Source organism: Brassica napus, chromosome C9 (assembly GCF_020379485.1).
Source record: "Brassica napus cultivar Da-Ae chromosome C9, Da-Ae, whole genome shotgun sequence".
NCBI classification, from domain to species: Eukaryota; Viridiplantae; Streptophyta; class Magnoliopsida; order Brassicales; family Brassicaceae; genus Brassica; species Brassica napus.
Genome location: NC_063452.1, coordinates 42,905,396 through 42,933,085, shown reverse-complemented (window position 1 = coordinate 42,933,085; position 27,690 = coordinate 42,905,396). Strand labels below are relative to the sequence as shown.

General features: G+C 32.8%; 2 protein-coding genes, 1 long non-coding RNA gene and 1 pseudogene across 3 annotated transcripts; 1 reads left to right on the top strand and 3 right to left on the bottom strand.

Moving 5' to 3' along the window:
* Positions 1-608: 608 nt before the first annotated feature.
* LOC106417887 (stress-induced protein KIN2) lies at positions 609-1,348 on the bottom strand. The gene is made up of 3 exons (XM_013858608.3): positions 1,198-1,348; positions 1,035-1,103; positions 609-955 (listed from the first exon to the last, which is right to left on the bottom strand). Exons 1-3 carry the CDS (start codon positions 1,255-1,257, stop codon positions 881-883), a joined length of 204 nt encoding a protein of 67 aa, XP_013714062.1. The 5' UTR covers positions 1,258-1,348; the 3' UTR covers positions 609-880.
* A 1,756-nt stretch (positions 1,349-3,104) lies between these two features.
* Positions 3,105-5,862, top strand: LOC106417370. The gene is made up of 6 exons (XM_013858184.2): positions 3,105-3,176; positions 3,264-3,371; positions 3,593-3,721; positions 4,222-5,098; positions 5,175-5,451; positions 5,613-5,862. The coding sequence occupies exons 1-6, from the start codon at positions 3,105-3,107 to the stop codon at positions 5,860-5,862; spliced, it is 1,713 nt and encodes a 570-aa protein (XP_013713638.1).
* Positions 4,867-13,017, bottom strand: LOC106417369 (annotated as a pseudogene).
* A 7,498-nt stretch (positions 13,018-20,515) lies between these two features.
* Positions 20,516-23,539, bottom strand: LOC106417368. The gene is made up of 4 exons (XR_007328928.1): positions 22,991-23,539; positions 22,400-22,599; positions 21,484-22,312; positions 20,516-21,287 (listed from the first exon to the last, which is right to left on the bottom strand). It is a non-coding gene; the product is annotated as an uncharacterized LOC106417368 (long non-coding RNA).
* Between the last annotated feature and the right edge of the window lie 4,151 nt (positions 23,540-27,690).

Sequence of the window (27,690 nt, the reverse complement as noted above, 5' to 3'; positions counted from 1 at the left end):
CAATAGAAAAATAACAAAGATTACGACCCTCGATAAAAAGGGAAAAAGAATAACATAAAGGTAAGAATTGTGGGGACTCTCAATTGGTGAAAATTGTCGTCCTTCCATGAAGGATCATATTCTTTCAAGTTTCAAACTTCAAATCATTAGTGTCTTCTAGAACCCAAGTGGTTAAAGATTCCATTTTATTGCTCAAACACGAAAAGGAAGCATATCTCTCGATTTTTTTTTTGAATGAAATCTCTCGATCTTATTATATAGAAAATAAAGGAAAAACAAAGACTTCCTACAAATAAACCTACTTACAATTACACCCCAAAAAAACTAATTACAAAGACATATTACCACAATGATCAAAATGTACCAGATTATATCTTACTCGACAGTATCTACATGTATACACATGCACGTATAGGTTACAGGATAACAAATCTAACTATCAATTGCCAAAAAAAAAAAATCAACAATGTTTTTTCCAAGAAAATCTTCAAAAAAAAAAAACAATGTTTTTTCCGTTTTTCCATTGAAAATATATTTTCACCTTTTAATTTTTTTTATGTCACCAATCAAAACTACAATATTCAACTTGTCTAGCCGTGGTAACAAAATTCACACAATCCTTGTTTATTAAATAAAAATAAGACATAGTTTCATGTATTTCATACGTTTATTACATATTAAAATAACTGCAAAGCTACAAAATAATCAAGAGACAAGAGTCAACAACTCTTGGGTAGATATTGAATAAACTTAGCAAAGCAAAACAAAATGCCTAAATGGCTTTGATCTTAGCTTTAGATAGTCAACTCTATCTAATTATTATTATTATTATTATTATGAGAGTAAAATAAAACATAAATTGTTATTCGGAACGTGCTTCTCATTTGTTCAGCCCGGTCTTTTCCTTAATGGCCTCACTCGCACCCTGTGCCTTCTGCTTCAGCTGCTGTCCACCCTGCACTCAAATTCTCATAAATACATAATTGTTTCATAAAAAAGTATTTAACAGAAAAATAAAAGAAAAGAAAATGGACCTCTTGGAGAGATTCCTTAGCAGATTGAGCAGCATTTGAGGCCTTGTCCATCAGGTTGCTTGCTTTTTCCTACAAATTTTTTAGTTACATTTAATTAATATTAATTATTAATCTTATCTAAATCTTAGATATAGCATGGAAAACGGTGTAGTATAGACAAAACCTGGGTTTGGCCTTTAGCTTGGCCAGCGTTGAAGCTCATGCTCTGACTATTGTTAGACATTCTCTTATCTTCTCTTTGAATAATTGTTATGAACTTTTCTAGCTTTAGTAATTGTAATTTGCGAGGAAAGAGCACTATGCATAGAGGTTTATATAGGGTCGCTGCAGGATCCCATGTAATGGGTGGCTGTTTAGTCCTTGACACTTGGCGTATTAAGCTTAGTAGTCTCCAGTAGGATAGGGGGGTTTTGACCACGAGCCAAGCAAATCCGTTATAGACTTTTTTTTTTTTTTGCTAAATCGTTACAGACTTGTTCCAATGTACTAATGTAGTTCGGTTTATAACTCTTCGTGATATTATCATTTTATTTTTGAACTACTTTTTTTCTACTTTTTAAGAAACTATTAACGAAGCAACCAACCTCATATTTCTTTGTGCTACATCTACTAAAACGGTTAGAAGGTAATAGCACATACATTATTAAAAGGGGAATTACCACTAATACCACTTTCCTAATACCATTTTTCAATTTTACACTTTTCAATTTTACCATTAAAATTTTAATGGCTAAAGTACCATTATACCCTTATTTAATCAAACATAAACATATACCTTCTCCAACAAGAATTTTCAAATTTCAAAATCCCCAAATTGATCGACATTCCGGCGAGAGAGATTCGATCCGGCGAGAGATTCGACGATTCCGGCGAGAGATTCGATCCGGCGAGAGAGATTCAATCCGGCGAGAGATTCGACGATTCCGGCGAGAGATTCAACGACTTCGGCGATTTCACCGGCGAGATTTGATTATTCAGACGACGTTGACGTCCGACGAGATTTGGCAAAGACTTCAAGCTCAAACGAATAGAACAATCTCTCTTCACGAACGTAACAAAGGTCAAAGGATAATAGATAGTGATTTTCGTCTCTTTTCTGTAATTTTTGCTTGGTTTTTCAAAATCGATCGGTTTCTGGGAAGGAGACGAAGTTTTTCTCATGAAGTTTTCAATTCTTAGATTTATAAAACCTTATAAATTTTTATCTATGAGGAACATATTGTTATGTATTTTTCTTTTTGATATATCTTGTTGATCATTCCTTCTCTAATCCCCATGTTCTTATAATCAGGTTATGATGATCGAAATATGTTCTATATGTGGAGAATGGAAACTAATAAATGGAATTCACTGGGATTTCATAGTGGATGATCAACGAGGATCCTCTCTTAGTATGATTCATGAAGATATCAGCTACAATGATTTGATTGTGGCTGTTATATAAGATTTTGGAATTGATGGCAACAGTAACAGTGTAAATCTTAGCTATGCCTCACCTTCAAAATTAAACTTTGGTACAAAAGAGCTTCCTCCTGCATTTATTAGGAATGATCGTCAAGTAACATCTTATCTGAGCAAACTTAATGAGAATGGAGACCTTCATCTATGTGTAACCATTAAGGTAACTGCATGAAACTCTTTTGCTAACTTGTTTGTTTATTAGAGTTATCAGTTATTTTATAAGGTAGTATGTAGTAGTAATGATTTGCTCATTGCTTGAAGAAGTTTGCCATAGCAGTATCTATTACAACTTTTACATTTATAAGACCTTATAATAATAATTGTGCATTTTGGAGGATCATTACCACATATATTTTAACTATTAGCTTTTATGTTTTTTTAATGTTTCAGAGAAGAACTCAATTATCACCAATGATTATGTCAAATATGATCCAGTCACGGGGTGGAGTTTTAATTAATCATGATTTGTCTATTGCTGAAAATTGTAATCCGCTTGAGGTATTTATTACAACTCTTATATTTATAAGGCCTTGTAAATGATTTTATATTTAGCTTTATATTTTTATGTTTCAGAGGGAAACACAAATATTACCAATGATTGTGTCAAATATGGTTCAGACACAGGATGAAGTGTTAATTACTAATGATTTGCCTATTGCTGGTAGTAAAAATTTCTGTCAGGTATTTATGACACCTTTAAAGTTTATAACAACCTTATAAAATACAAGGTACAAGATTCATTAGTAGCTCTATGTTTTTATGTTTCAGAGAGGAACACAAAAATCACCATTGATTATGTCAAACATGATTCAGACACAAGATGAAATTTCTAGTACTCATGATTCGCCTATTGCTGGAAGTAGTAATGTATTTGAGGTACTTTTCAAAACTCTTTCCTTAACATTCATAATTATAAGGTTCTATAAATTGTTTTAGAAATTAGACTTTATGGAGTTCTACCATAATATCGTTACTTTTGGCAATATTGGCTCCTATTGAGCTATTGTTTGTTGTGACGTACTTATTAAAACTTTGTAAATAAGGATTTTATTTTATAATGTCTTATAAAGGTAATATATACATGTTTAATTTTCTAGAGAGGAACAAAAACACACGTGGAGACTGAATGGAACAACATTCGGAGAGTTGACGAAGTCTCTGGTATACAATATACTCGTATTAGCGACAGTCTTATTTCTCCTTCAAGTGGTCTTGTTAGCAATAAGGTACATATAAATTTTTCCTTTGTTAAATATAAATATATAAGAGTTTAATCAATGTCATATAATGGGTTATAAATTTTATTTTTAATGTACATGTTTTTATCTTAGAGAGGATTGGACTCGATTGGACTTGTTGTATATGGTCTGGAAAGTCAAAATTGCTATCTTTTTGTAGTAGACGTGGTAGAGAAAGCATGGGAGAAGATTCACATTCTTATTCAGATATCTTGTCTCCAATTTGTTTAACAAATCAATGTGATGATGATGATGATTTGTTCTGCGGGAAGTTTTTCAAGGATAAAAAGGAAATGAGCACAAAATTGAGGTTGCATGCAGTTAGTAAAAGCTTTGAGTTCCACACAGAATATTCAGACAAAACACGTTATGTTCTTAGTTGTGTGGATGAAAGATGCAATTGGAGTTTTCGTGCAAAATCAGTTAAAGGATCTCAGAGTTTTTTTGTTCGTCATTATGTATCTAAACATACTTGTGACACTTCTCAGAGAAGTGTTAGTCAACGGCAAGCTACTGCGAAACTGTTGGGAACTATGGTCAGCAATCATTATGAAGGAGGAAAGATTGGGCTGAAACCTAATCAGATCATGGAAAAAGCTAGAAAAGATCATGGTGTTGTGATTTCATATTCAAAGGCTTGGAGGTCTCAAGAGCACGGCCAGGATATAGCTAGGGGTACTCCTGATGACAGTTATGAAGCTTTGCCTAGTTGGTTTCACATGATAAAAGAAAAGAATCCAGGTTCTGTGACTTTTATCGAAGTTGATTCTGTTGGGAAATTCAAATACGCATTTTTGTCTCTTGGTCCATCTACCAGAGGGTTTAAGTTGATGAGGAAGGTACTTTCTGTTGATGGTGCCCATCTGAAAGCAAAGTATAAAGGGACTCTACTTGGGGCCACAACACAAGATAGTAATTTTCACTTGTATCCTATAGCTTTTGCTATAGTTGATTCTGAGAATGAAGCCTCATGGAGTTGGTTTATGAAATGTCTGAAAACCATCATTCCTGATGAAGAGGATTTGGTTTTTGTCTCTGATCGTGCGACGTCTATTGAAAACGCTCTTTTACGACATTATCCGGTTGCTCACCATGGAATATGCGTCTTTCACTTTAAAAAGAATGCGCAGGACAATTTCAAGAGTTCAACACTTGTCCCTTTGGTTGTTGAAGCTGCTTATGCATACACCAAGGCTTATTTTGATTGCTATTTTCATGAGATTGAGGCGTCCGACATTGTATTAGCAGATTATCTTCGTAAAGCAGACTTCAGGATGTGGTCCCGATCTTATTCTCCTGCTAATCGCTTCAACATCATGACGTCAAACTTGGCTGAATCTGTAAATTCTTTGCTGAAATTGAGTCGTGAGTATCCAATAGTTTGTCTTTTTTACTCTATTAGGATGATAATGACTAAGTGACACTGAACAACGTGAGCAAGGAGTTCGTCACATGCATCTTGCCACTCTCGAAGTGGGGAACAATATGAAGGAGCTATATGATTTTATGTCTCGCTTCCTCGAAGTTTCCAAAATCAATGATTCAGAGTTTGAGGTTAAGGGAGATACAAGAGATCAAGTGGTGAATTTTCAAACAAGGCATTGTTCATGTTTTGTGTTTGACGTTGAGAAGTTTCCTTGTGCTCATGCAATTGCCGCTGCAAATGCTGGAAATAAGCATGAAAATGATTATGTCGATGAGTTTTTCTCCAACGAAAGGTGCGTTCTCTCAGTCATTGTGGTAATACATCAGCACGTTTATATATGTTTATAAAATTGATCGAATTTATAAGGTTTTATAAACATTGTTCTACAACACTTCTTTTTCATTTTTCTGTCTTGATTGTACCTTTATTTTATTCTCTTAATTTTCTTCTTAGGTTTACACTAGCATATTCAGAGACTGTATATCCTGTTGGTGATAAAACATATTGGAATATTTCTCCCCATGTAGCTTCGTTTGTTTGTCGCCCTCCATCTACACGCTTTCCTAGTGGCAGGAGGAAAAAAAAAAGAGGATTCCAAGTTCGTGGGAGTATGGAAAATATCGGTCCATATCCAAACCATCACCCAATACTTACAAATGTAGCAGATGTGAACAGAAAGGACACAACAAAGGTAGTTGTGTAATGCCTATTTGATAACAGAGTAGTATACAAACTTGTGTGCAATTGATTATTTTATATGATGTTATAAGAGAGAATTGGAATCGCATAGCTTTTGGGAAACCTTTTACTATTACATTTATAATTTTATAATGCTTTATAAAGTTTACAGGTGTCTAATAGAAGTCATGTTCCTTTTATTATTACATTTATCATTTTATAATGCTTTATAAAGTTTACAGGTGTCTAATAGAAGTCATGTTACTTATTATATGAAATGTGTGGTTACATAAACCACCCTTTATAAATCATTAGGATTCAGATTAATTGCAGAAATTATATGTTTCTTTATCAAAGGATTAAGGTACAAACCAAAAAATATTTTCCTCATCATGGAGGATTAAGGTACAAGTCAAAAGATGTTCCTCATTGAAGACATCAGAGCAAAAGATAACACTAAAACTGAAAAAGTTTCACTGATATTTGTTAAAAGCACTAAAAAACTGAAAGAGCTTCATTTCTTCAAATTCGCGATGCTTCTAATCAGAAAGAACATTTTATAAACCATTATACTGAAAGAGATATTTACCTTAGTTACTCTTGCACATTTCTTTGTACCCTTCACGTTCTTTTTAGATGCATCCTCATTTACTTCTCCTTCCTTCAATTTTGATGACACAATAAGTAAAGTTACATAGAGTATATTAAACATTTAAAAAGTCAATCAGTTTATAAAGACTTATAAATCAGCTTACTTCATTGGTTTTTGGATTTTCAGTTTCTTTAGCATCGACTTCTGCATCATCTTCTACTTCACGTGGGGATGTTACACCTTTCTTCTTTCCCTGATATTACAAGACAAAAAAATAACTTAGCAATTTTGTAAACCATTATACACATAGAGATATTTACCTTAGTTCCTCTTCCACGTTTCTTTGTACCCTTCACGGGCTTTTCAGATGCATCCTCATTTACTTCTCCATCCTTCAATTTTGATGACAAAATAAAAAAAGTTACATAGAGTATACTAAACAACATTTTATAAACCATTATACACAGAGAGATATTTACCTTAGTTCCTCTTTTACTTTTCTTCGTACCCTTCACGGGCTTTTCAGATGCATCCTCATTTACTTCTGCATCCTTCAATTTTGATGACAAAATAAAAAAAGTTACATAGAGTATACTAAACAACATTTTATAAACCATTATACACAGAGATATATTTATCTTAATTCCTCTTCCACGTTTCTTTGTACACTTCACATGCTTTTCAGATGCATCCTCATTTACTTCTCCATCCTTCAATTTTGATGACACAATAAAAAAAGTTACATAGAGTATACTAAAAAACATTTTATAAACCATTATACACAGAGAGATATTTACCTTAGTTTCTCTTCCACGTTTCTTTGTACCTTTCACGGGCTTTTCAGATGCATCCTCATTTACTTCTCCATCCTTCAATTTTGATGACACAATAAAAAAAGTTACATAGAGTATACTAAACATTTAAAAAGTCAATCAGTTTATAAAGACTTATAAATCAGCTTACTTCATTGGTTTTTCGGATTTTCACTTTCTTTAGCACCGACGTCCACATCTATATTGACTTCTGTGTCATCCTCTTGGTGTTGTTCCTCTTCCTCTCGTGTCTGTCCCTATTTCAATAAAAGGATTACATATTTATAATGATTTATAAATTTAAAACGATTGTTCAGTTTATAAAGATTTATAAATCAGCTTACTTCAATGGTTTCCGGATTTTCACTTTCTTTATCACTGACGTCCACATCGACTGCTGTATCATCTTCTTCTTGTTGTTCCTCTACTTCTTGTGGCTGTTCCTATTTAAAAAAAAAAGATTACATATTTTTAATGATTTATAATTCTAAAATGGTTTTCAATTTATAAAGGGTTATAAATAAACTTACTTCATTGACTTCGACATCTGTATCATCTTCATCTTGATGGTCTACTTCACGTGGAGGTCTTACACCATTCTTGTTTCTCTAATATTATAAGACAAAAAAACTAGCTTATCAATTTTGAATTTAATAACAGCCTTATAAAATATCAAAAACACAATAACCTTAGCGATTTCCTTTCTTTTGGCATCTATATAATCTTGTAAAAGTTTTGTTTCATCAAGTTCATAATCGGCATTTTGTCCATTTACCTGGAAAATTATATGTGAGCTCACACACATTGTATTAAGAATATGGAGACATTATAGATAACAACCCTTGGTTTTTGTGGCTGCTTCAGTTTCTTTTGACTTCTCAATTTCCTGTTACAAGTTAGAAGCATATGAATCTTTCTTTTCATTTACAAACGAAACAAATATAGAAAATAGTTTACCTTCACTGTTTCTCCACGAATGTTCAAAAGACCTTCAAGGTACTTTATTCTTTCTTCAAGAGACACTACCTTCTTAGTGAGGAATTCAATCTTTTCTTGATCAGTTGCATCAATCCCAGGAACAGAATTATTTTCGTCCACTTCAGCTTCAGCAACGACAATGTCGACACTTCCATTGAGCCAATCTTGTCTCTTCAAACGATATCCTCTTTTGACAAGATCAACAACTCTTCCAAATTCACAGTCAACATCTTCAACCAAGTCACTATGCAATTCGGGATCTCCAAGGATACATTTGACATCAACCTGACAAGTGTTTGCATATGATCAAACAATCGATAAAAGAAGAATGCAAAGACTAAAATAGTTTTATAAAACATTATAAACGGTTACCTTCTCCACAAACCCTTCTTGCCTATATCAATTCTCCTTAAGAGTAAGTGATGAATCAAATGCCTTGAAAACGCCATATTCTTCTGCCTCCTTCCCATCTTAATTACCGGAGCCAAGAATGAATCTTCAAGATTCTTGAATTCTTTGCCCAAAAGGTTTTCAACTTTACCAACCAACTTCAGATTGGAGCGCTTGTTAATTCTTTCTAATACGACTCCTTTTGTACCAGTTTCGGAGATTCTTTTTGGCAAAGCAATCTTATCATCAGAGTCACTCATCGTTTCACCTGAAACATTTCAAAATCGTAATGTCAAAGATATGTTTTATAATGACTTATAAAGGTTTTGTTTATCAACACTTGTAAATCATAATAGATCAATCTAAAATCGATTAACCACATCAAAAACGAAAGAACTAGCAATGAAATATATCGCCAATGACAAAAAAAAAACCCTAATCTACTCTATTCTAAGTTACGACATACTAAACCTAAAGGACATAACCTCTAACAAAATTAATCAAATATTACACTAAATATCAATTACACATCTATTATAGGCAGAGCGAGAAGAAGAATCGCCAAGAAGAAACAATAACATTACCGGAGTTAAGAGAAATCAATGGTAATTGAAAACCACCAGTGAAAAGTAGGTTTTTGTAATCAAAGAAATGGAGAATGGTGGAATATAAAAACAGATCAAAAGATGCGGTTTTGGATTTGTATCGGAACAGACGCGAATGGAGGAAGACGATGAAAGGTCCCGTCTTTTTACCCTTAATTTGTTGGTGTTTTTGTTTTTAAGGCCCAATTTTGATTATCAATGTTTAAGGCCCAGTTATATATATGGTTTAATGCTTAGAAAACAATACTATGGTTTTTATAAACCACTATAGATTTAGAAGCTCTTGTAAAGTATTTATATGCTCTTATAAATTATTTATTGGGGTTTATAAATTATTATATATAGATTCATAAGTCTTTATAAATTGGCAAAATTTGTAAATCATTTTATACACATTTATAAATCTTTTTAAATTATTTATAGGCCTTTATATATTACCTTATAACTTATTTCATAAATCTTCATAAATCATTATAAAATAATTACCAATTTTTTAATATAGATTTAGAAGCCCTTGTAAACTATTTATATGCTCTTATAAATTATTTATTGGACTTTATAAATTATAATATATAGATTCGTAAGTCTTCATAAATTATTATAGGCTTTTATAAATCCTAATTTACATTTTACCTTGTGGTATCTCTTGAGGGTCTATGATCGGAGTGGCTACATCATCCATCATATCATCTGATTCTTGAGGTAATGGTAACTCCACTCCCTACACATCATTCATTAGTAAAAACACATAGTTGATAAGAAAAAGAAGCCTATGACAACACACAAGGGGGTGATAGTTTAAAACTTACATCTACGGGTTCATGGTTTTGTGTTTCAGTCTCAGTGGCTTCTAAAAAAGAAGTGTTACTGTGGCTCTCTCGAGAGGATTTGATTTCAGTGGCATCATCATTCACCGTATCATCTTCATCGGATTCTAAAGCAAGTGTGTTACTAGGGCTCTCTTGAGCTAGTCTGATTGGTGCGGCATCATTATTTTCAAATTCTCTCTGAAAAAATGATGTAGGAGGATTTTAAATTACACCAAAAATGAATAAAACTTATGTGTGAGAAAATACCCCATGTGCTTTGATCCAACTACCACCACCTAGCCACTCTATTGACAGCCTAATCTCTGTATAATTAAAAATCGCATCCTCTTTTGTGGCAGCGAAATACACTTTGTACTTGTTTTCAAGGAGAATTTCTGTCACTCGACCTTTTCGCCACCCATGTGTAACAACCACTTCAACATAGTCGTTCAGACTGTACTCTGCACAAATATCTCGAGGAGGAGATGGCCTGATTTTGCAAATATCAACGATTAAATGTTTTCCTTCCGCTTCATCACTCGAATTTTGTGAGATTGTACATGTTTTGATCAGAAATTTTCTTCTATCATCTCCTTGTGATCGAACCCAATTTTTTTTCTTTTCACTTTCACTAATTTCACAGGTCATTTCCACCAACTGCCCTGTTCTAAACATGTGTTGACTCAATACCTTCAATTCCAAAACAATCATATATAAGCTAAAGCCCTCAACAATTCAAAATTTTAGAACTTAAAACATACAAAGAAAACTATACCTTGTTTTTGCTTTTGACCCATTTGGAGCCGATCCAATCAGCATGAGGTCTCAGTTGGCTTCTGATGAATCTCATTATGTCTGGTGGATCATCAAAGTAAACCAAAAAACTACCATCTGGCCTTTCAACTACGATAACACCAGTTCACCAACCATTATTAAAATAAGCATCCACCACCGACCCTTCTTTGAATACGACACCCTCATTCAGACACTCTGGCGGGACTGGCCGAATAAAACATATTTCAATAGTTTCCTTCAAAGGATTTACACCATCTTCGTTGAACATAGTTTTGTAACAAACCCGAAGCTTTTTTCCTTTTACTCTCGTCAGATTTTGCTCGAGGATAGCTCTAAACCGAGAACCTTTGAACCCATCTTCTTGAATAGATACTTCTACTTCACAATATTTGGCAATAGACAAAAGTTTTCCTTTTTTCTTCAAATTATTCTTCATTGGTTACTCTTGAGAAGGAATCGGAAATGCAGAGCACAAAAAAAATCAAGAAAAGAAAGAAAGTAGGTGAATAAAGATCAAATGAACGACATGCATCCAACAAATTGAAACAAATTGAAACAAATTGAGATTTTAGATAAATCAATTAGGTTCCATACAATAATTCAATTCGATTTTGGAATGTATATACAAAAGCAAATAGAAATTTCAATTTGATCTAAATTGAATAAAAAAAATCAAAAGAGAATACATAGAATGTTCTTGAATTAACTTTTGCTAAAATCGATTCAAGTTGAATTGGAACTGAAACTGAAACAGTTTGAGATTTTAAGTCAATCAATTAGGTTTCAAACAAAAATTCAATTCAATTTAGATTGTTGATTCAAAATTGAAGATGAAACTCAATTACCTTTGCCACGATAATGATTCAAAATGGGGAAGATTGTTGTGTTGATTCTTCTTCTTGGAATTTACGGACATAGAAAAGGAAGAAGAAATGATAGAAAACAAGAAAGCAAAAAAAAAAGTGTCATAGTGGAGAGGATGAAGACGTGGCGCTTGAGAAAAGTTAAATTTACTGTTTTGTCATCCCTTTGGTAAATGATAAAAAACAGATAAATCGTTGAGGTCCTGGGTCGAACATGGGATTCCGTCTAAATTGAAATTTAAAATAACCTCGACTTACCACTAGACCATATTACATACTCGTTACGATTAGCACGTTTCCTCGTATTGGTGTTTACATATCATTATTTTTGTATATAATATTGTAAACAGATTTAGAAGCCTTTATAAATTAATTTTTATAGATTTATAAGTCTTTATAACTTTTAAATACGTCTTTATATATCCTAAACTCGATTGATTTTACAAGAGGTAAAAAACCATTTTTATTTTTCATCTTATATAAATTTATACTCCCTTATAAATTATTTAAAACAGATTTATAAATAATTTTAGTTGTTTATACGACTTTATAAACCTTAATTCTTTTTTTGTTTATGAACTGATGAGCTCTTGAAAAACGATTTATAAGCCTTTCTATATTAGTTATAGACCTTAATAAATTAATTTTCACATATTTATAAATCTTTATAACTTTTAAATACTCTTTTATATATCTTAAACTCATTTGATTTTACAAGAGGTTAAAAACCAGTTTTAATAAAGTCTTATAAAGCTACTAAGATAATAAACCATTTTTATTTTATTTTATAAGAGGTTATAAACTATTTTTAATAATGTGTTATAAAACTACTGAAATACAAATTTAAGCAAAGACATAAATCCAAGTCATAAACTCATAATACTTATAATACTCAGAATTCTACAAACAAAGTTTACCAAACACGCATAAAACAGATAGTTATTCACACATAACTATAAGCAAGCAATAAAGTTTTTTTCATTCCCACATTAGTATTCATTGTAATTCTGAGAAGATATCAACCGCCAACTTTTCTCGGATGATTGCAATTTTTTCTTCACTCAGCTTTGTCAAGTCCACTATACGCATTGCATGGCACTCTATCAGCTTCAATGCATAAACTCCACTGTCTTCTATTTTAAGAACCTGAAACAAAAATGTTTTAGTAATATATTAGTGTTAAGAACATAGCAGATAAATTATAATATAAGTTATTTGATCTATGATACAAATCTAACATGAAGATTTATAAGCAGTTATAAAGATGTTACCTGTGGGAAATTTTCAGATACAATTTTTATCGAGAACTTGCTTGTATCCATGCTGACATCTTTGAAGAAGTTGCGAATCATGAATGGGAGAGCCATCACATATGCATTAACGTAAGGGACCAAACTCGCATCTGTGAACTTCATTGCTGCACAATTGAATGCTGTGATACTTCTCTTCTCCAAGTTGACTACAACTCCAAGCCAATGCTTCTCTGCTACTGCAATGGCCGAATAGAGGAAGTTGATATTCTTCTCTATGTTGTACTTGTCAAATCCTGCTCCAAATTGGAAACCTTTCTTGTCATCTAAAAACTCATCATAAAGCTCATCTATTTCTTCAAGAAACTTCACTCCAACAACTAAGGCAGTTTTGTTCAGAAACAAATCTGGATTGTTTATCTGTCTCAGTTTCAGCAACTCAAAACCTGCTTCAATATGCTGAGACAAAAAAAACCAAATACTCAGAAAAGCGATCATATAGTTTTATAAAGAAGATTAATATAAATTTTTAAGGGATTATAAAGAATTTTTGTTCACAAATAGTCTAACCGTTTTTGAAAGCTTTTTTCCCGGAGTTTCAATATCCGAAAACCACTTTGCGGTTACTATCTCTTGATTGATTCTCAGTTTCCTACATTGGACACTCATTCTTTTTTATGTAGGTATCTAGTTTCACCTCATGAAATATATAGTTTCTTATAAAATAAAACTTACTTTCTTTTGTTTGACATTTTCCATTCTCTCATCTTTTCTTTTCTTGTTTTATCAACTGGCTCAAAGAGATGAAAAATCGGATGTTTCTTCCTTGCTCCTGTAAACGGTGGTTGTGTATGAATGGATGGTATTTGACCTCTTTCACTTCTTCTTAGTGGAACATTATCTGTATCAGCTTTAAACTTCTTTTGAAGTGGAGGCTCAACATCTTCGTTTACCTACAGACCAAAAAAAAAATAGTTTTTACAAAGGGTTATTATGTCTATAAAATAAATCAATACTCATAAAGTTTGGAAAACAAACCTGGCTGTCTTGTTGTACCAATCTCTTTTTAATTTTCATTAGAGGTTGGAAAACAGGAATCTCACAAACATCTCTCATAAGAACCTGATTCATGCAAATCGTTTTTATATAATTGTTTAAGAGGCCTTATCGATCATGAAATAGTTTATAAAGCTTTATAAAATACCTCATTTGTACCCTTTTCACTATGACTTTCTTGGGAAAGGAGATCAAACTTAGGAGACGTAAATGTTAGAGTAGGCGATGAAACCTTCAGACAAAATATTTGAAAATTAGATGCTTATGCTATATACATTAAACTTTTACAAGGCCTTATAAAATATATTAATTTTGTACCCTTGTATCAAAGTTTGGAGTATTGAATGTTGGAGTAGACGACGTAACCTACACAAGAAATAAGAAATTCAATTTGCCAAGCACTAAATCAAAAAAATTATAAACCTTTATATCCTATTTTAGATTCATACCTGCGACGTTTGTTTCAAGCAACTTTCTGATTCAAGTTTTTCTGTGTCTTCGTCTTGAGTGATTTTTTGTGTAGTCTCATTTTCCCCAAGAATATTTTCTTCTTCCCTTTGATGCTCTGTACCAGATTTCGCTTCTTCATCACATATCTCTTCTTCATTTTCATCATCCAGTGCACTTCTTCCATCCCTAGAGTTTGCTTCTTCAGCAATTGTATCTTCTTCATTTTCATCATCTGGTGCATTTTTTTTATCACCAGAGTTTGCTTCTTCATCAATTGTATCTTCTTCATTTTCATCATCTTGAGCACTTCTTCTATCACCAGAACTAGCTCCATTTTCACAATTTTCTTTGTTTGGTGAACCGTCGTTAAACTTCAAAAAAACAAGTGAAATCTTTCGAGAGGAATAACACATGAAATTTGATAAGTAATTGGTAAAATTGAATATGTTACCTTAACTCCTAAAACATTCTGGATCATTACTACTCGCTTATCGAAATCACGAACCATTTGGATTAGCTTATCAAGTTTCTCGCTGTTAGACATAGAATGATTTTTATCTTTTCTTTGCTCCTTATCCTTTTGATACTCTTCATCTTTATTTTCCTTTTCATCTGTCTTTTCCTCTTCATCTTCATTATGGTTCAGATCTTCACCATGCTCTGCATCTTCGTCTTTTGTCTTGCGTTGTTGACCTATATCCTCTGCTGCAACAAACATATCCACAAAACCTTTTTCCCAATCGCTTCTCCTCATTTTGTATCCTTGTTGAACTAGTTTCACAACACTGTGAAAGTCAGCATCGTCACTATGTGTTGCCCTCACCAAATTTTTGTATTCCTCATCCAATCCAATCACTGTGCTAACCTCAACCTGTAGAATAAATAAAACAAATCTTTGTAAACCTCTTATATATTAATTTATATAGTCCTTATAAAATTACATTTACAATCTTTTATAAACACATGTCACATTTACAATCCTACAAGACACCGATTTGTGGACCTTTTGAAGGAGTCCCTATAAATCCACTTTTCAAACAATACAATACGAATATATTTATATACGCTTATAAAAACTCACATTGTTTATCTTCTCCAGCTCTAACACTTCCGTTATTGTTGGAGTTCTTGTTGAATCCCAATGTAGACACAACGGATCTGAAGAAGAGGATGTCTCGCATGGCTTTCCCAAAGATTTACCAAGCACATTCACTGATGACATTGCCCACAGATTTATGGCTAGTGCAAAACCACTCACTTCATAACTATCTCCTGTCCAGGAACTTGCACTCAAACTTTTTACACTTCTCATAAAGATGCTATAAGCAGTTTTACCCCAATCCATCTTGGGTAAGTGATAGTTCATATAACGCTGCAACCTGTCTCTCGGGATTTTAGAACTCGGGTTTTCTGCCATAATTACCGCTTTTGTGATTATTGCTGTTCCAAGGGATAATCTTTCTAGTGTTGGCATGCTTCGTGATTTCTCTTTAAACATTTCATACAACGTTCTCACCGTAAACTTATCATTCTTGCCCAGCATCCAAAGGTATGGCTCCTTCATTATTTTGAAATGCGGCTCTGTTATTGTCTGATCTTCCTCACAACGTAAGCCTGTTGTCAGATGAAATTCCCTTAATGAAAACCATATAGGCTGGTCCGAGAAAGTAAACCAGAGATCCTCTCCTTGCGTCAATACTCTTTGCTGCATTAGAAAATGGAACAACTCTTCTGAAAATTGAACCCTATTCCTTTTAACCAACTTCAAAATGCTCCCAATGTGAGAGTTTTCTATCAAAGAGAACTCGTCTTTTCCTAATATATCTTCCACCTTCTCGACTTAATCAATCTTTGAGTGATGGATTATCGCTTTGGGATTATCTGGTGTTTCTACAGCTTCATAAACCCTCCCAGGCAATTTCAAGGTTGTGCAAAACTCGTTGCTATCCAACTGCAATACAAGACAACACTTCTTGAGTTCACGCATCTTATAAGTACTTGAAACCCACATTTATAAAGGCTTATAATTTTTCAAAAAAACTCAATGTTCACTATCGATATTCTTTCTCTTAGATCTAACTAGGAACATGACAATCCTCAACCAATCTTCTTCTATTTTCTTATAACAGAAATAACAAATTCAAAAAAAAGACTTGAAACAAACAAAAAGATACCCAAATTTAGGAACTTACTTGTAGAGAATCGTGAAGATGAGAATCATGAAGAGGAGAATCGTGAAGAGGAGAATCGTGTAGAGGAGAATCGTGAGGAGTAGACAGCATTTTTTGAGATGAAATTTTAAATCGTATAGTGTGATTGTTATTCGTCGTCACCGCATGCTCTTTCCAGAGAGACATCGTGACTAGTGAGAGAGAAGACCTTTTCTCGTCGTCTTCGTGAGTGTCGCCGTTGTTAGAATCGCAGTCGTCCTAAAATTTAGATTTATAAAGAATTATAAATTTTCAAAAATTTAATGTTCACGATCAGAAATCTTTCTCTTAGATCCGACTATTAATAGATTTCAATTTCTCTTAGATCGAAACAACAAAATCTTAGAAAATTACTTACAATTTGTGATTTTTGCTCGATCTCGCCGTTGTCACTCGATCTCGTCTGCTTCGTGGGATACATTCGATTTCGTCACCGTCGTCCTTCGATCTCTTCGCCGTCGTCGCTCGATCTCTTCGCCGTCGTCGCTTGATCTCTTCGCCGTCGTCGCTCAATCTCGTCGCCGTGGATGGCGAGAGTGAGAGATAAGAAGGTTAGAATTGTGAGAGCTTATTTTTGTCTTTTGCCTATTAATGATTTAGGTATTTATGAAAATGTTCTCCTTCTAATTGTATATTTGAATAGTGGTACTCAACAAAGTGTAAAAGTATAATTTCCCCTTATTAAAAAGAAAATTCGGTGATGATAGCTTTATTTTATATGAAAACAAATAACAAATGCATGCTAGTGGTAGTTAAAACTCTATAATATTATATGAAAAGCTAGTTTTTATGTATCGTTCTCACGTTAATTTTTATAATATTCAATTAAAATAATATCGTTAATGAATTAATATATTATACATAATGTATTTATTCAGATTTTCTGTTTTTAAATTTCATTTTTATCTAATAATATTTTATCGACATACTTAATATTATTTTTGTCATTCAAATATTTTTCTAAACAAGATTAAAAAGGAAAATATCTATAAAAATAAAATACAAGGATTATCTTTTTGGCCAAAATATACTAGGAGTATATATAGGAAAATCTCCTAAGTAACATCTTTTTATTGTTGTTTCCTAAACGGCAATCAAAAATAAAAATGAGCAAATTATGTTTTATCAAATGGATATATGACAATTATACCCTCATTTATAAAATTATTGATTATTTATTAAATATGCAAAATAATTAAATATTAAAAATCAAATTATTATTTTTTATCAATTCTGGAAAAAAACTTTATGAAAAGAAAAGTTAGGAAAACCTTCTTGAATATGTATAATATCTTCTTGATTTGTGAAAAAAATACAGAATTCAGGATGTGTAATTAGACTTTTTGAATGTAAATTGTATGACATCTTTCTAAATTTGATTTATATGCATATTTAAATATGTATAATATCCTTATAAAGTTTATATATCAAATTCAGGAAGATTTTCCTAAAAATTTAGTAAGATGTTATACATATTAAAGAATATCTTACTAAATATACTTATAATCTAAATTTAGTAAGGTACTCATGAATATATTATATTCATGAAGGTTTTCTTAAATATATGATAAAGAATGTATTTTTAAATACACATTCATGAAAGTTTTCCTAAATTTTATGAAGATATTAAATATATTTATTAATATTTTCTAAATTTTAAGAATATATTATACTTATTCAGTAATGTTTTCCTAAATATGCATATAACTCAAATTCAAGAATATATGATACACGTTTAGGAACGTCTTTCTAAACCTTTTTAAGAAAAATCATTTTTGAAAAAAAAAATTGATAAAATCAAAATTTGAAAAAGCAATTTCGAATTTTTTTTGAAACATAAGTTTTCAATTTTTTTTAATTTAAATATTTATTTATTTAATATATATATATAGGTAAGAAGTTGTCTAATTATCATTTACTCCTTTAATAAAATTTAGTTGGGTCACTTTGATTTTTATTGGTTAGTTTATGAATAAACATATGTTTTGAGGCTATTTGAATCTATCTTATATATATACACATAAATATAAACTCTTTAATCAAAAAAATTGACTTAAATTTTCTTATTAATGTTGAATAGTTTATATTTTGTGTATTTCTATATTTTATACAATAATTGAGACTTTTTTTATTATCAAGCAGTCATTTTGGGTTTGAGAATTGTGGTTTAGGGTATAGTAGATGATATGATCAAATTAATCTTCAAGCTACTCTCTCAAATAAGAGGTTCAATGTAGTACTTGAGGATCAAATCCACAGAAATTCAATATTTCACACAATAGACTTTAGCTTTAGACTATGTTAGGTCAAATAATGTATTAAACAATGAATAATAAAGCAGTAAATATAGCTAAGCAAGGTGAAGAAGGTAGTTGTTCAGTAAATTTATAAGTTGTTTGATGGAAGGATGATTGTTAGATCTAGGGTTTAGGCACATGAATTATAATCGATAAGATGCTAGGCGATCTGATACACTAGGACTCAGCCGCTCACTTTATAACACTATCGATCGACGGTTGAGTGTCGATGTCGATCGATGGTTGTGGCGAGTTGATTACCACAAAGAATGGTCGATCAGCGCTCGCGTATTTCTAGCAAACCTAACTCAATCAGAATATTATCAGGCAAAGAATCTACAATCGTAGTATCCTATGTCCTAAGTTCAGAATTTAGTTAATTACTCTAGAACCATGCATGCATTAAGAATACTTCTATTCAATGGGTATCAATTCTCTAACAATTCTATTTTGGGACTAATTCTTCAAAACCATATAGAATCCTAAACCTAACAGGTGAATCTATTCAGACATGATAGTTGTCACAGAAATCATAGATGAATAGATAAGAAATTGCAATAGATATAAATTATAAAACCAATGGAGTTCCAAAAGGACTCTGAAGAAGTTTCTCTCTTCTCTCCTAACCTAGAACTATGAATAAAATAAAGCTTAGCCCTCAACAATGGCTTAGAAAACACATAAATAAGGTTTTAGGTCATCCAAGGGTATTCTGGTAATTTTTGGTTTCTTCTGGGCTTTAGTCGGTCATAAAATATGCTCGGCCCGTATTCTGGCATCACCATCGATCGACAGTCCTTCATCTCCTCGACAGCTTCCTCTCGCAAGGCAGACTGACCACTCTTCAGTAAAACGAGCATAACTTCTGCTAAAGGATGATGATTGACCTCAAACCAGTGGCATTGGAAATATAACGCAAAGCTCTATCGCCTGTCAAACGATGGGCTCAATCTAACGATGGAAAGTTCTCCATCCATAGCTAGACATCTGACGCGTCTGTGCAGTTCTGCACTCAAAAGGCTCCAAAAGACACCAAAATCACCACTTTGCTCCAAATCGTCCATGAACCTGTAAACACTCTAAATAGACTCTATATCGTAGTAAATATATCTTAAAACACCTATATACCATGGCTAATAATGGGTAAAAACTATGGTATATCAACTCCCCCAAACTTACCATTTTCACTACAAGAAAATGAGTGTATTGTTACGAAATGTTTCGTCACAATAAAAAATATTTCGTCACAATATTGACATTGTGACGTATTTGTAACTGTTTGTATACGGTTGCAATACAATCGTCACAAATTTTTTTTGGTATCAAAAATGTAACAATTTTGCAACGTATTGAAACCGTAACAAGTCCGACACAAGTCGTGACGATATATGTAAGTGACAAAACAGCCACAATTAGCAACTAATAATCATGTCACAAAACTGTCATTTTTTGTTACCATTACACCGTCTCATTTTCGTAACTCGGTGTGACGAAACATTGGTCTCCAATCGTCACAACTAACGACTAATATGTAGTCACTAAACAGTCTAATTTCGCTACTAATTTGCAGTCACAGATATGATATGTATTGTCACTGAAAATGAGTAACAGTTCCGTCACAACTGAGGACCGATACGTAGTCACTAAACAGTCTGGTTTTGTCACTCAAATTGTGAGGCAGTTTGTCACAAATCAGTCTTAATTACATACTTATATTTTATCACGAATCCGTCACAATTCTTCACTAAAATAACATCACAAATCCATCTTAATTAGCTACTAATTTAGATGTAAAATTTGTAGTGATTACTTTTATTAAATTAGTCACAATTTTACGAAATTATATTCATATCCATATATTTTTTATTTTTATAAATATTCTGTAAATATTAGCTATATTACAACGTACTTTTGATAATTATTTTACCAAAAAAAAAATCTGATAAAGACAAATTATTGAAAATAAAAATTCCATAACATTAAAAAATTATAAATATAGTTTAAACTTGAACAGAAATTTAAATGAAAAAAATAATAGCAAGTGAATAAAGCAACTAAAAACCAATAAAATAACACCACAAACCAAAACCAGAAATAACACCATAAGCCAAACTAGTTTGTGTTGAAGCAGAAAGCCTCCACAGCTTCAACTCGTTTCTTAAGGTCTTCGTACTCATCATGACTCTTTTGCAATTCAGCTTCAAGCTCTTCCACTCGATGAGTTATTGTTCCCACATCTGCATTACCTAGTGGAGAACCCGTCGAAGACTCCAAAGGCATTAAAACACCTCTTTGGAGTGACCCAAGTCCAAATACACGACCTTGTTTTGATGTTCCAACAATCTACAAAAAAGTCATGTTTACAACTCAGATATTATAACACCAGATTTATAACCACATAAAAGCAATAAAACACAATGTTTAGAACTAAAAAACTAAAATATGTATTTCTGTTTTGGTCGTAAACTAAAATACCATGTATAAAACTCAGACTTTAGGGCAAACAAATTAAAAGTGAAATAAAAGTTTAAGCTCTTACCTTAGAATAGATTTCATTTTTCTCTTCAAGGGTGAGATTGTCTATCGTCAAATACTCTCCATTAGAATTTTCCATTTCAGACAAGCGTTCTTGAACACATTCATCAAATTTCTCAGCAATTAGTCGAGCTCTTTCATCAACATAAGTTCCATCAGATTTCTGGTGTGTTTTTTCAGCACAGCAATGAAAGAAGAGTCATCATTGTTTGACTCCTACAACATAACATCAAACAAAGTAAGGTAAACTACCAAGTTTTTAAAATGAAATATAAATGTTTTAAAAAGTAAAAAATGCATAAATATTACCAAAACATCCTGAACTTTGGCATAAGAACGTGAGCCTGCTCTGTGTCTGTGTACCCTAAGCCATCACGTCTAGTTAGACGAGAAGCGCGTGCTTTCTCACTTTTATCTTTGGCCTTTGATGTTCTCCAATACTCAGACATTACCCTCCAGTAATCAGACAAAATCCAATCAGGTTTTTCTCCATTTGACTTTGCGAGACTAACCATTCCTTTGAGACGGGTAGCGGCAAGTTGATCAAAGTTTTCTTTAACAAGATTTTCAATTGAGGCATCCCACTCAAATTTAGTCTACAAATTATATGATATCAAATTGATAAGTATATAAACGTTATATATATGATATCATTTAACATATGTAAAAAAAAAATACATCAGATTTATATACCATTCAAACTCACCTGAAAAGTTGAAAACCAAGCATCTTTATAAAACGGTGGTACTTTTTTCCAGCTATACCATGGTCCTCTAAAACAACCTTCAATGATCTTTCGAACACAAGTTGATACTTCAGTGTTGTTTTTGAACCTGTTGTATATGAAACAAAATTATTTACTTATATTATTTACCTATAAACTGTTACTTACGAAAGTGTATTAAAGAGGAAGAGCATACCATTTAGCTCCATTTTGTCTAGCTGGGTGGAGTACACGAACATCACGTTGTACAGGAACATGTGCAACTTCTTCCCTATTCTCAACTGGTTCATGGTTTGCAACATGTCTTTGGGCACCAGCAGCTTGAGAACCAGAGGGTTGGGTAGTTGGTCCTGTCCCATAAGAACGCCCGCCTGATGTCATTGGTGGACGAGTCATCTACAATGGGAAAACATAAAATGATCAGTTCATGTATTGAAGGTTTGCAGTTACCAAGGACGCTCAGTATACATATCGTATTCGTATCTAAATGACAAGAATACAAAACCAACTTCTCTTTTTAATAGTTAATAAAAGATCGAAAGTGCTTCTGACCTTGAATAAAATATAATTGTATTATAGAATCTATTAAATTTATCTAAGAGCACAGTTCTAAAGAACTTTAAATAATTAAATCCAAAGATTGTACTATTGTTTAAAGAATTGGTGAGCACACGATTCAAAGCAAACATTGATAACGAGTTCTAATCTTTCAACCTATACGAGTTTGATGATATATTGCAAACAAGAAACCCATAAACAATAAGAATTAACGGTGAGGGAAAAAAACCTTGGAACACCACTAGAGAGGATTTCTGTGAGAGAGTACTTTAGTGCTATAATTATGACGGCTAGTTGTAAGGTTACGTATATATTAAGGAGAACCGTAGGGTTTTTGACGGCTTAATAGAATATTTAATCAATAAATAAGCCTAATTATTTAACGGAGATTTTGGCAAATTTTTATGGCGGTATCTTATACTTTCAGAATGCCGCTTCTAATGATCGAAAGTTCCTAAATTAACTTCGGTACGTAGATTTGTAATAAAATAAGTAACCTATTGTATTCAAAAATGAACTAAAAATCAACATAAAATGTAAAAAAAAAAATTAATCAAATTCTTCATCACTTATTTCGATATCAGGATTTCCATCTTCAGCCTCTGAACCAAGTTCCTCTTCCTCTTCCATATAATCAAGATCTTCTGTTTGACCATGTACATGCGCTAGTGTCTCAACGTGCACTGGATCAACACAAACAATTGGATCAACATTTTCATATTGCATTGCAGTAAAATCCAAATTTTTGCTGACCAGTACTTTTCCCCTTGGTTGTATCACGATTGCTGCTTTCCAGTTTTGATCCTTTTTCTGCTTTATCTGTGGATATGGAACATAACATACTTGATCTGCTTGTGAAACCAAAATAAAAGGGTCATATTTACCATGACGTTTGCCGACATTAACATCGATAATCCCTGACTTGTTTATGCGTATGCCTCTCTCAGTGATCAAATCATACCAATCACATTTGAAAAGTACAACTTTAAGATGTACTGGTCCTGGGTAATGAAGCTCAAAAATTTCTCTTAGTACTCCATAGAAATCAGGCTCTTCACTTTATGCCCTTAACACAAACTCCATAATTTGCACTAGTTCTATCTTTTCCATAGTCGTATGTGTGAAATATATATCCCCGACAAAAATACATTGGCCAAGAGATAACCTTTATCATTGGACCATGTACGAGTGTCTGCAACCATTTTGGATATAAATTATCCTTTGAAGTATCTTCCACATGATTTGTATCAACATAAATATTTAGTTTAAAATAAATTAATAAACTAAGTATCTATCAGAATTAATAAGAAAACTTTATGTTTTTGTAGTCAGATTGAAAATCTCTGTTCTTTAAGCGTGATTAGACTGTCTCCAGTTATCCCAGGGTAAGAAACATTCATACTCTCATCAAACAACCTATATAAAAAATCCCACCGTGAACAATGACGAATGCTTATATATTCAGTATATGAAAAATCAAATGATGTGCCTTTATTTTGTGTACCTTTCAAATGGCCCTAGCTCCTCACAATTAAGCAGAACATATGTATGTGCGATGTGGTGGTCTTTATCTTGAAGCCACAATTCTTTTTCTCTACCGCTGCCCCTCCCTGGTTGAGAAAAAATGTCTGGTATATCACTACACTGATCATCATGATTTCCTCCATCATAGTGTCGATCTTCTGCTCGGGCTTTCGTTTTGATATGTGGTTCAAAGTAGTAATTACCAAAAGTTGAAATCTCTTCGTTAATGTATTGTTCTACAATAGAACCTTCAACTTTCGCCTTATTTTTCACCATTTTTTTTAGATGCCCCATGTGTCTTTCGAAAACATACATCAGTCGAAATTGGACAGGTCCTCCAAGTCTAGCTTCATGTGCCAAATGAATTGGTAAATGCTCCATAACATCAAAAAAGGATGGAGGAAAATTTTTCTCCAAATTGCAAAGAACCATGCGTATATTTTGATCTAATATTGCAACACTGTCTTTATGCAATGTCCTTGAACAAAGATTCCGAAAAAACAAGTTAACACCTATAAAACAGATAACAAAATAAGATAGAGTTATGTAAATATTAAATTTAATCAGGAACATATTTTGAAACAGAGCATAGTCGTTCCAAGTCTATCTAAGAGCAAGCAACACTTTATAAGACATTTAGAAGAAAAAACATAAATTAAAAGTCAAAGAAACCTTGACGGCAACGTCTAAAGCCTTAATGTAAACGACGCAAAATTATCTAACCAACTAAAATTAATATAGGCACGTTATTACAACTAAAAACAGAGCACTACGTAAACATATCACACTATATATGAAACTTTATATATAGAAAAATTCATTAAACAAAGCAAAATTATCTCACCATATATTAAAACTAGAGCACTAACGTGAATTATAAAGTTTAACAAAAAAATGTCAGTTTCTTTAATGGTTCTTAACAAAACATATATAAATCTACATAAAGCAAAACTTGAGGAGGCAAAAGCACCTCACATAATCAGTTTCTTCTTAACAGACAAAACACATAAGTCAGTTTCTTCGTAACAGACAAAATTCTAGGACAGCAAGACTCGACAAGGCAAAAGCACCTCGCAGAGCACTACGAACTCAAATCCAAACATATTTTGAAACAGAGCATAGTCGTTCCAAGTCTATCTAAGAGAAAGCAACACTTCATAAGACATTTAGAAGAAAAAACATAAACTAAAAGTCAAAGAAACCTTGACGGCAACGTCTAAAGCCTTAACTATTCGTATATAAGAACTGCAGATCATTAAAATTTCAAACAGAATATACTGACATGTTTTAAAGCAAAGCACTACGAACTCAAATCAAAACAGAGCACTATTAACTCAAATCAAAGCAGCAGCCTCAAAAAATAACTGAAAAATAGAGAAACGAACATAGACAAAAATATAAATGTAATAAAAAGTTTTGTGTTTACTTGATAGTGCTTCATGCACAGATTTATCCATAAGTTCAGAAAACGCAACTGGAATGAGCCGTTGCATTAGAACATGACAATCGTGACTTTTTGTTCCTGTTAATTTACCACCAGATAAATCAACACACTTTGACAGACTCGATGTATATCCATCAGAAAACTTAACATCTTTTTCAAGCCATTTTAAGAAAGCTGTTTTTGCATCAGCTTGTAGTCTGAAAATTGGGATGGGAACCTTGCCATCAGTTGTTAAGTGTAGATCTTTCCTGTTATAATACTCTTCCAAATCAAGTCGTGATTTGATGCCATCCTTTCTTTTTCCTGGAACATTCAGTAGAGTATTGATGATATTATCGAAAAAATTCTTTTCTATATGCATCACATCAAGATTGTGTCGAAGTTTATGATTCTTCCAGTAAGGTAACTCCCAAAAAATGCTTTGCTTGTGCCAGTTGTGAATGTCACCATAACCCTTTAAGCGCCCATGGTTTCCTCCGCAATCAACTGTTTTTGGCAAACCATTTACCTCGTTCCATATTTCCTCGCCTGTAAGCAACTCAGGTGGATCGTCAGTCACAACCCTCCCTCTTTTAAAATTTTTCCTATTGCGCCGATAGCTATGATCTGCTGGTAGAAAACGACGATGACAATCAAACCAACTTGTTTTTCTGCCATTCTTCAACTGAAATGCATCAGTCTGGTCCATACAATAAGGGCATGCCAATCGACCATGAGTTGTCCATCCAGAAAGAATAGCATAAGCAGGAAAGTCACTTATTGTCTACATAAGCACAGCTCGTAAGATAAAGTTCTCCTTAGTAGAAATATCATAGGCCTCAATCCCATTAACCCACAGATCCTTTAACTCTTCTATCAGTGGCTGAAGAAATATATCAAGACTTCTCTTAGGATGATTAGGACCAGGGACTAGAATGGTTAGAAACATAAATTCTTGTTTCATGCACATCTCAGGTGGCATATTATACGGAGTCAGAATTACAGGCCATAGCGAATAATTATGTCCAGACATACCAAATGGATTAAAACCATCCGTGCATAACCCAAGGTAAATATTTCTTGACTCAGATGCAAATTCAGGATATACCTCAAGAAAATGTTTCCATGCTTCTCCATCTGAAGGATGACACATTTCTCCACCATTCATTGTATGCTCTGCGTGCCACCTCATGTCTCTTGCAGTATTATTAGATTGATATAATCGCTTCAATCTATCTCCAACCGGCAAATAAAACATTTTGTTGTATGCAACCTTTTTCTGTCCAGACTTTTGAGTAGGTCGATATCTGTCTTTTTTGCAGAATAGACAGTTTTCTAGGTTTGCGGAATCCTTCCAAAATAGCATACAATTATCTTGGCAAACATCAATTTTCTGATAAGGTAAACCTAAAGACCGCATAAGCTTCTTTATATCATAGTAAGAATTCATTGAATTGTTACCTTGTGGCAAATACTCTTGCATCATCTGAGAAATCGAATCCATACAATTTTGAGGCAAATTATAATATGTCTTCAAACTCATGAGTCGAGCTGCCAAAGAAAGTTGTGAAAGACCTTCTTTACATCCATCATAAATTGGATGTTTGGCAGCATCCAAAATATTGTAAAACCTTTTAGCCTCAGCATTAGGCTCTTGTTCCATATTCTCATCGAATGAAGTTTCCTGATTACCATCTGCATATGCATCTGATACCATTGACACATAAGGATTTACTGTCTCGGTTTGAGAGTCAAAACCAGAAGCATCTTCACTAGCAATTATATTCTCAGGATTGTTTAGAATATTATAATTCTCTCCGTGAGAAATCCAAACCCAGTAGTTGCATGTAAAACCCCTATTATATAGATGACTCCACACAGATTTTTCTTCTAATAATCTTCCATTGTCACACTTATAACATGGACAAAAAAGCTTGCCATTCTCGAGAAATAGAGGTTGATTCTTTGCAAATTCCATAAAA